This window comes from Lactuca sativa, chromosome 9, assembly GCF_002870075.4.
Source record: "Lactuca sativa cultivar Salinas chromosome 9, Lsat_Salinas_v11, whole genome shotgun sequence".
NCBI classification, from domain to species: Eukaryota; Viridiplantae; Streptophyta; class Magnoliopsida; order Asterales; family Asteraceae; genus Lactuca; species Lactuca sativa.
The window spans coordinates 150,480,702-150,490,692 of NC_056631.2; the positions used below are offsets into that span (position 1 = coordinate 150,480,702).

The window sequence follows — 9,991 nt, forward strand, 5'->3', positions numbered from 1 at the left end:
GTAATTCAAATAGAATTATCTTCGAACTTTACTTTTCATAACGTATAGGAGACACTTGGTAGTTCTGAAAATCAAACATACTTGTACAAGAAAAGCATGGCTAGAGAAGGAGCACAATGAAGAGTTTTGGAGGTGACTAAAAGATGAGGTACAAAATGATCCAAGTTAACTTATGTTTCAAAAGAATTTTTAAAATTTTCCTTGCATTTGTCAATAGGTTGAACAAAACAATAATTGATCAATCAACCCCTTATGTTGGCATTCAATATTTCAGTTAGCGAGAGATAGTGATCGATATAAATAGTATTTCAGTGGATATAAGGTGGGTTTCTCATGTCCTACGATACAACGTTATGGAATATGGTGTATATCACACCAATGGCTACCTCTTTCGTATAAAATCAAGTTAAGGTAAAGTTACCCAAAGTATTATAGATTTCGAATAAATGTGCATGTCCCACTTCATACATTTCTATAAAATTTGTATCCTATGACAAGGCCTTTTATTATGGTGTTCTACAAGAGGTATGCGTTCTACATTATCATATAAAAAAATTCCTCTATTAAAATGTAATTGGGTTCATGATAAAAAAAGGTTAAAAAAGATCTTCTTGGCTACATCTTGGTTGAACTTTATACATTATGGCATAAGGATGACTGTTCATATTGGTCTCATAAGGACGACCTACAGTTTCTCTAAAAGACCATGCTAATATGAAAAACTCGATTGTGGTCATGAAATCTCCAAAAAGTTATTTAGATGCATATGAAGACGATGGTGAGGAATATAGTACTATAGTTTTAACAAACAAAGGTAATTATCGAATGGAATGCGTAGATAAACTCGATTTACTTGATTTTTAATAAAACAATTTAATCATGCAAAAATAAACTATCACAATAAAATACGTATAGTAACAACTATAGTTTTAACAAAACAATTTAATCAATTTTCATAACTGTTGTTTACATTTAGTTACATGTTTAATCAGTTATCATAATCTTTATTTATATTTAGTCACACATAATAAATTCAACCGTTGTTGACATTGGTTGCTCCTTTCGATATTGACACAAGATGAGTTGTCATACACTACCCTTGTCATAGGTTAGCATGGGCTAGTTTGTTAGTATATATTCACGTCTTCATCTCTTACACGTCGTGATTATTTGTTGATTGTGCACGAACTTTCTATTAAAAGTGTTTTTTTGCATGTTGGATAATCTAATTAGATATTATTTAATTTGCGTCTTCGTAATTGAAATTCTAGACTAAACAAGCTTTAGTTTGAATTAAAGTTATGAATCAACATGCTTTCAGTTGAATTAAAGTCAAACATTGAAAGGTGTTTCTGTTAATTAATAAATCGGTGTTAACTCATCACAAGAATAGTTGTTAACCTCCATTTTTGTCGATGTGGAATGCCTATAACAACGTGTTAACGCCTGCAACACCGCCCCCACCCGTTTTATCGATCTCTGTTGCCAAGGTAATGACTTGTAACACACTATTTTTCGTTTGAATAGTAAAAAAAGAAATAATTTTTTTTTACCTATTTACGTTATATATATATATATATATATATATATATATATATATATATATATATATATATATATATATATATATATACACACACACACACATACACATACAATTTTTTTACCTATACCGCTCTTCTCTTTTTCCCATTTTATTTACAAAAACCAATCCTATTTGCAACCAAATTATGGAGCAAAACCCTAACACCCCTCTAGCAAACACAAGCACATCAACACTGACGGGTTTCACAACATATGAGAGGTATATGAACCTTGTCAACACTCAAAACTCACCACAAATACCATTTCAATGACACTATTTTAATCTTACCTCACTCCAATGTAATTTCCTACACTGCGCTACATGCAATAATGCCCAAACCTAGAAGAAAACCTATTTAATACCTTTGCTTTTATGTCACACAAACCACACAACCACCACCAACACAACAAACGTAATATACGGTTCCTGAAACGCAAGACGTACGGGAAAGGGAAAAAGAAAAAAAAAAGAGATCATAGAAAGTGAAGAACCTCCACTCTGATGGACACCAGATTAGGAGTATGCTTATACGGTCGCGTGGTGCGAGACATCAAAAAATCCAACCACGTGATATGATATGAAGAGTGTTGATTTTTGGGAAGTCGTGCTCGAAAAATTTTACATGCTTTTGAATAAACCTTCATATCGCAATGTCGATATGCTTAGTTGTAAGTGTACTCCAATTAGTCGTAGCTGCACCAAGTTTATTGCGATCTTTAACAAACTTTTTTTCGCATAAGCAAAGTAATGAGAATGATTTCAATTTCTTCAAAGTTGTGACGGAGCAATATCACATAAAAATGGGGCATGCTTTTCAGTATGAAAAAATATGGTAAATTGTTACAAAAGATCCAAAATGGATTAAAACGCCAACATCGTTGGAGCTACAATCAAATAGGTCTCGTAATTCAAGTTCGTTTGACATTTCCGACGTACGAATAACATCGATCTCAATGCCGACACCGATGACATCCCCTATGACATCAAAGAGATCCCCCCTCCCCATGTCAACCGGTCGAATGAGACAAAACGAATCGCGCTTAACGACATGTAGATGAAATTGAAAGAATAGTACAAGAGTAGACGGAAATTAAAGAAAAGTTCGACCAACATAATTTAATACCAAAGGAAAGAGTCGAAGTACAACGCCAACACTTGGAATTCCTTCACCATCAAGCAATGGAAGATAAAATGGTGAATGATTTCACAATTCTTCAAACTAGGGAGAAAAATATAGCGCCACGAGATTTGCAAGTGCTTCGAAAGATGAAAGAGAAGATACAAAAAAAAATATTTAAACTATGATCGTTTTGTTTTTATTTTTTTAAATTAGGACTATTTTGTGTACTATGTTATTTTTTTGTGTATAATATTATTTTTAGTTGGTAGATGTTTTGTTTAATTTATGATTTAATTAAATAACATGTCTTATTAATTTATATTTGTTTTTACAAACATTATAACAAAATTAAAATACAAAAAAAAAAAAAATAGAAAAAATAGAAACTAAATAAAACAAAAAATCCATAAAAAATAAAAAATAATAATGACATGAAAATTAAAAAGTGTTATTGCATGTTGTTCATTTCCTCAACACCATATATGACATGACATTTGTAACAACTTTTTTGGATGTAATAACATGTTTTAACATGTTACCAACACCCCACTAGTCTAATATGATAGAGAAGAAAAATATTGTTGATATTTTATTTGGTCTTTAACTTTATCACAATATACAAAAAATAAAAGTGAAATTGATATGTATTTTAATTAAATAAGTACAATAAGATCTATTTATAAAACTTTAGAAGATCTTATTGAAAGCTTATTGCAAACGATAGACGTAGCATGTTTATGGATTTTTAAAGTGGTTAATGAATATAGATGCTTGCAGTTTATCTGATGAGTTACTGAACACTAATCAATATAGATGCTTGTAGTTTATTAATAATCAATTTCTTCTAGAAGATCTATAGCATATATGCGACTAACAGCAGAAATTCTTTAGTAGTGTAAATTTTATATTAGCGGAATAACGTGCAGGTAAATATACAATAATAGCATGTATCCAAACAATGGAACCACATTATTTTCTGATTTCTTTTTATAAAACATATTACAATGATAAGACGCACGTAAAAAGTGGAAGAAACACATACTAATACTGAAGAAACACAATATATTAACACTTACTCCAAACAAAATTGACCATCATAGATTCTCACTTAGATCTGCCATTGATCAATTAAATGCACTGCAAACCCTACGAATTTCTCCTTGAGTTCCAGTTTTCACCTCAATATTACCCATCCTCACCATTGATCTCGCAAACTCAACATTGAAGGTCAATCCAACTAGTCCACTAACTCCAAGAAACCGTTGTGCAAGTGTTCGTGTTGTAGGGTTTCCCCATAGCACTTGGTCAGATTCAAGTACTCCTCGCCCGCTCCTCAAGTTTGCAAAGTACGAAGTGTCAAATCTATTTTCACTACCAGTATCAAGAGCCACACGCCTTCTACTATCACCTCCGTTGGGGCACAGATTTCTGAGCGTGGTAAGGAATGCAGGGTCAATAGACGGGTCGGGTCCATTGGTGTTGTTAAAGTTGTATAGCCTGTAGCTGAACACTAAACACGCTCCTGTTCCAAGTGTATGTGCTCCTGCAAAATCAATATAACCCAGAAACACATCAGTTTATTAATTTCTTTGTTAGTAGGAATTTCAAGAACTATTCTTTGTGGATAACTTACCAGAAAGGGTAACAAGATCTTGGGTGTTAAGACCTTTCTCAGCAAACTTCCTGATTTGGACATCAACGGCGTCATTGAAAGCTGGCAGATTTGTAGTATCAGCTGCACGTGACACCAATCCATCTCTCCGACCTAATGGCACTTGCCAACGCGCAATTCCCCCAGCCTGGACAACAATAATTGAAAATATATAATTAATTATTACAAAGTTTTAACACTGGTTTTTACCATTTCTTCTGGCGCATTCAAAATGCTTAAGCTAATATAAATATTGAGGTATGAATAAATTACCAGGAGCACAGAATCACGAGCAGCGATAGCAAGAATATCAGCACAGGAGACCACTCCAGGACATTCGGTTTCAAGCTGGGTTTTTGCAGCATCGATTATCTCGTAGCCTCTCAGTAGAGTATTGGGTGGAGCAGTTCTCTCACTACCATCACCATTAATTAGGATAGAGGCGTCACAGCCATTAACAAAACAATCGTGAAAAAACATTCTAACCAAACCGGGTGGGACTCCTGGGTTGGCCCGATTAGCAGCTGCCACAGCAGATTGCACGATGGCTTCAACTCTTGGGCATGAGGTCTGATAGAAACCTACTCGGGTTTGGCCAAGTGCCAATGTGATCAAAGAGGCAAACAAGACAAGAAAGAAAAGGGGTGTTTTGTTATGAGAAAACACCTCCATTACTAGAAAGATTTATGTTTTTTATTAGTTGAAGTATTGGATTAATTTGGTATATTGGACAACCGGTAGGAGAAGGTATTTTATAGTGAGTGGGGGTGAACAAGTGTTGAGAAATTCAAACATGCCGAAGCCAATGAAAGTAAACAAAGTCGGCCATTGGAGATGCGAAGGAAGGAAAACAGTGAAGCTTCCGAGCTAATGGATCCATGCAAATCCGACGTTAAATTGGTATAGATAGAATACTTTTCATTCGTAGATTAATCAACATTTCATCAATTTGATGATGCTCAGATTGGGAGGCGAATATCAACCATAGATAAAACAGCTTTATTTTGACTTTCAATAAATTAAAACAATCATTTTATCATTTGCAAATACTTATTCCGGTCAAAATCCTTCATATTTATTTGAAGAAGCATAAATATATTTCGATATTAATGAAAAATATTAATTTTGATGGTAGCATACATGGCCCAACAATGGGGCAGCAATTTTCCCTAGAAAGTTGTTAAAAATTTAATTTATATAGATTTTTGTTCGAAAAAATTTCCTAGAAAAAAATTATGGATAGGGGTCGGTAACTTTGGTTTTGTTTGCCTTTTTAATAAATAAAATGTTTGTAGTTAGGTAAAAAAAAATGTATATGAAACATTAATTTGTAGTCCATAAGAATATTACAGTTTATTTTTTAAAGTCTGCGCTAAATTAAACTTCAATTTAAATACATTGACTTTTTAAACATAATTTTTTTTCTCTACATAATTTCTTATCAAAAGTTATCTACAGATTATAGAAAAAAGAGGCAAATTGTAAATTCAAAATAATATTCATGCATATATATTGTTATTCAAATCATTCAAAACCATTTTCGATTCAAAAAATTTACAAAAATGCATAGACAAAAATGGTTTGTTGATTACAAAACTAAGTATTGGTTGAATAAGATTAGGTCGTTGTTTGGAAAATAATATAAATATTATCAAACAATTTGAACCTACATTGCATTGCAAGATTTTTGTTTTCTTCCTAAAAGAAATATGTTATATATATTAATCAATGTAGTTTTATAACTTTTGTATGTTTGTTGACATACTTTTACATTTTGAATACATGTTTGTTAAAAGTTTTTTTAAAAAATTGCCCTAAATGGTTTGTTGATTACAAAACTAAGTATTGGTTGAATAAGATTTTGTATGTTTGTTGACATACTTTTACAGCAAGTAATTTCTTCTTGATTCGAAACCAAAAGAAGAGATGGAGGAGCCATGGGAATTCTCAGCAATTGCAAGAAAAAACTAACTCCAAAAATGCAAGCGTTTAGCTAGTTAAAACATACACTTAATGTAAAGTTCCTTAACTAGTAACCCTTTTAGACATATTTGTCCACCATCTATGCACCCATACTTTATTTGTTTTGATTAAACAATCCATAAGGCATCACCTCTCTTCCTAACTCTATTTTAGGCTATACAACAAAAAAAGAAGAAAATAAGAGTTTAACTTTTATAAACCAAGTTTATAAAATATAAACTTTGTATTTAGGTAAAATACAAAAAGACTCAACTAGTTCAAAAGATTGTACATGACATATTATTTCTTACCATATGAAATCTTATGTTACTTGTTATTTTAAAATAGTTATATTAATGAACTAAATATTTTCCTAATTTATTATAAGAGTTTGTGAATATTTATTTAAATCAATTTCTAATAATTAATCAATTGTATCAAGTTGTTGTTACTATAAACCTTAGGATCATATGTTAATTAATAATATCATTTTAATATGAATCTTCAGCATACGAGATTTTTCAATCTCCCATTTATACAAGACTCATATCAGTTTGATATAAAAAGTGGTAAACATCTAGCTACATTTCACTGCCCCATCAAAGTACGACTTTGTGACATTCTATGATCACTTAACTCCCTAGAAGCCCAAGTTCATAATTTGTGTATATGGTAAGTTTATCAGTTATCCCTTTGCAACTAACATTATGTTGAACATGAGATATAGATTGCAGTCAGTCTCATATAAGTATTCAACTTTCCATATCGCCTTAGATGTATAACTCTCAACGAATAAGAGGAACAAATCACATCTTGACTACATACACCTCTTGTATGGTTCATATTATACCTGATAATAGCTTTTATAACTGCCTATTTAAAGAACAACATATGACTACCTCAAGGCATAAAACTCCCCATACTTAAGTCGCATATATGTATCTCAAGTGTTATTTTTACATTTTATCAAGTATTATTCATAATAGTGATCCTTGAAATAATCTTGAACGGGTCAATCCAATACTTGGTCTCTATCAAGTACCTATGAAATTGGTTAGAACACTTTGTCAACCATTCCAATTCATATTAGTCATATTTCATTATTGATCCCGCAATATGTCACACCCCAAAACTGGAACGGCGGAAACTTTCTGGGGTGGATGACGTCATGTCAAGTATCACATAATCACAACATATATAGTATAGTAATCAAAGTACAACAACCATTGCATTAATAGTAATAGTTTTACATAGTTTACATTGCATAGGAACATAGAAGTAATACAAGTAATAATATGAATGCAACTTGGTGATGGGTTTTAGAATATACATCATTCCTATGGTGTACATGCAAACCCTAATAGCTTTTAGATCTAGTTTATCTAATGAACATGCAATTGAATATCCAAAGCTATAAACCCTAGATCTAGCATGCAATTAATCATATTAAAATAAAATAGGGTTTAAGATATTACCTTGATTGTTATGTAGCAATAACAATCTTAAATCCTCCTTGTAAGGACTTTAGAAAGCTTAGAGTCACAAATGTCACTCCTCTAATGGCTCACAAACACCAAGAGCAAGAGGATGAAGAGGAGAAGAGAAGGAGGCTGCCTAAAACGTGTGGAAACCCTAACCAATTAGTTCACCACGTTTTTTAGGCTTAAGGGTTCCTTAAATAGTGAGGCTATTAGGGTTATCTAATAAGGAAACCCTAATTTGGATGCTTAGCCCTAAGCAACCCATGAACCCCTTTCTTAAACGCCTTTGGACGATTTCTAATGGGTTTCCCTATAGAATTCGTGCACCCCTTTAATATGGAGTCCATTAGTGTGACATCCCCAAAATCTCGGCCAGAAAAGACCGATTTTCATTTATGCTTTTAAATATTTTCAGAGTAAATCCTTTTGATTTGAAAGAGTTGCGGAATTTGTTCCCAAAAACAAAACATGATAAAACATTGTTTACCGAAGCATTTCATAAAAGAAATGTATTTTCATTATAATCAAAACTCGGGGTGTCATGTTCCGATACAGACCAATAAGCATAAACGAATACATTACAAGTCATATAACAAATATAAACATATGCAGACTTGTAAACAAAACAACTTGATGGTTCATCCATCTCATGCCCTTCCGCCACTACCTGTAATACAATTTAAAACTGAGTGGGTCAGGCTTGGGAGCCTGGTGAGCATATAGGGTTTTCAACCCACAATAAATAATCATATTTAATTATCACCAACCAACAATAACCCAATTACCCATTCCCGTTATTCTCACTTTAATGTCCCTAAAACAACTAACATAAGGGACCTAGTCTAAGAATATTTCATCGGGGCGACAACACATGCTTCGGGGGTACCTCAGCAATATAAGTCAAATAAGGCAACCATGAGGGGGATGGAGTACAGCGAATGAACACCCAAGTTCATTAACACCTACAGGTGGCGAACCTGCTAATGTTTCCACAAGACTGTCTAGAATAGCCAGTGGTCGTCATCTAAACTCCGCTAGATGACTCAATCAAACAACAACGAGGCCTCTCATCTGTTTATTACACACCAAATGTCTACCCATGTTCTACCCAACATATTAGTAGATAAAAATATACATTTGTATACATAGTTTAAAGAAAACCTGTATAGCATGCTTTAATCAACACATATATCACATAACAGATGAGGCACACACACACATAACACATATCTCATAAAGAAATAAGCAGATCTATAAGATAGAAGAGAGTGAATACTCATTCACACATAACACAACCAAATATATACCCATAACACGTATTTTTATATAAAATACTTCGTATTATTTTATTAGAAGAAAATAACCACACACTCACACTTAAAAACAACAATATAATTAATACACTCGAACTAAACTCGTATTATTATTGTGTTTAAGAAAGTTAGTATACACTCACTTGATCAGAAGATGATCGGACAGCACTACGGCTTATAGGAGTAGTAATCCACAGCAGATCTGGAAGATCTTCACAAAAATCGACTTTTCGCGGGCAGAGCTTCGACTCGGAAACCGCACTTCTCGGGATCTTCGGGATCTCGGGACTTGCCTCGGGGCTAGAGTATAATACCGGGGCTTCGGGATAGCTTCGGCACGAAAAACGATGCAAAAGACTAGAGAGAAGAGAAGAAAATGAACAAAAACCAAGGCTGTCTTCGGATCCTTTTATAGAGGCTGGAGCCTCGGAGTACGCGGGGCGTACAGGCGTACGCAGCGCGTACGCGTCCGAAATCGTCATTGCATGCGTCATCCGAAGTGTCGACACTAAGCTGAGTACGCGGTAGCGTAACCTCGTACGCGGGGCGTACTCCGGATCACACCGGTGACTCGGCTTCGGATAATGCTTCCGATTTTGATTTAAAAATAAATATAAAATGATTAATAAACTTCGGAAATTCATAACTTCTTCATACGAACTCCGTTTTCGACGTTCTTTATATCCACGCGAAGGTGAGACCACGCTCTACGACTTTCGTTTAGACTCCGTCGGCAAATTTTGACTTTATTTTTAATAATTATTTTTAATAGGCCGGGACAGAAACTTTCGTTATAAATTCATAACTTCTTCGTTTGACGTCCGTTCTCGCCTAACTTTTTATCGCTTCAATACCAACAATGAGATCTTCGATTCTCAT

The 9,991-nt window shown here is 33.5% G+C and overlaps 1 protein-coding gene across 1 annotated transcript; it reads right to left on the reverse strand.

Moving 5' to 3' along the window:
* Positions 1 to 3,653: 3,653 nt before the first annotated feature.
* Positions 3,654 to 5,312, reverse strand: LOC111896403 (peroxidase N1). The gene is made up of 3 exons (XM_023892397.3): positions 4,630 to 5,312; positions 4,339 to 4,504; positions 3,654 to 4,248 (listed from the first exon to the last, which is right to left on the reverse strand). Exons 1-3 carry the CDS (start codon positions 5,026 to 5,028, stop codon positions 3,830 to 3,832), a joined length of 984 nt encoding a protein of 327 aa, XP_023748165.1. The 5' UTR covers positions 5,029 to 5,312; the 3' UTR covers positions 3,654 to 3,829.
* Between the last annotated feature and the right edge of the window lie 4,679 nt (positions 5,313 to 9,991).

What these genes read in the sequence shown, in the direction of transcription:
- LOC111896403 (XM_023892397.3), bottom strand. Translation starts at nt 5,028, where the DNA reads ATGGAGGTGTTTTCTCATAACAAAACACCCCTTTTCTTTCTTGTCTTG. An exon ending in CTCGTGATTCTGTGCTCCTG is followed by an intron (nt 4,505 to 4,629) that starts GTAATTTATTCA and finishes ATTGTTGTCCAG; the next exon opens with GCTGGGGGAATTGCGCGTTG. An exon ending in AGATCTTGTTACCCTTTCTG is followed by an intron (nt 4,249 to 4,338) that starts GTAAGTTATCCA and finishes TTGATTTTGCAG; the next exon opens with GAGCACATACACTTGGAACA.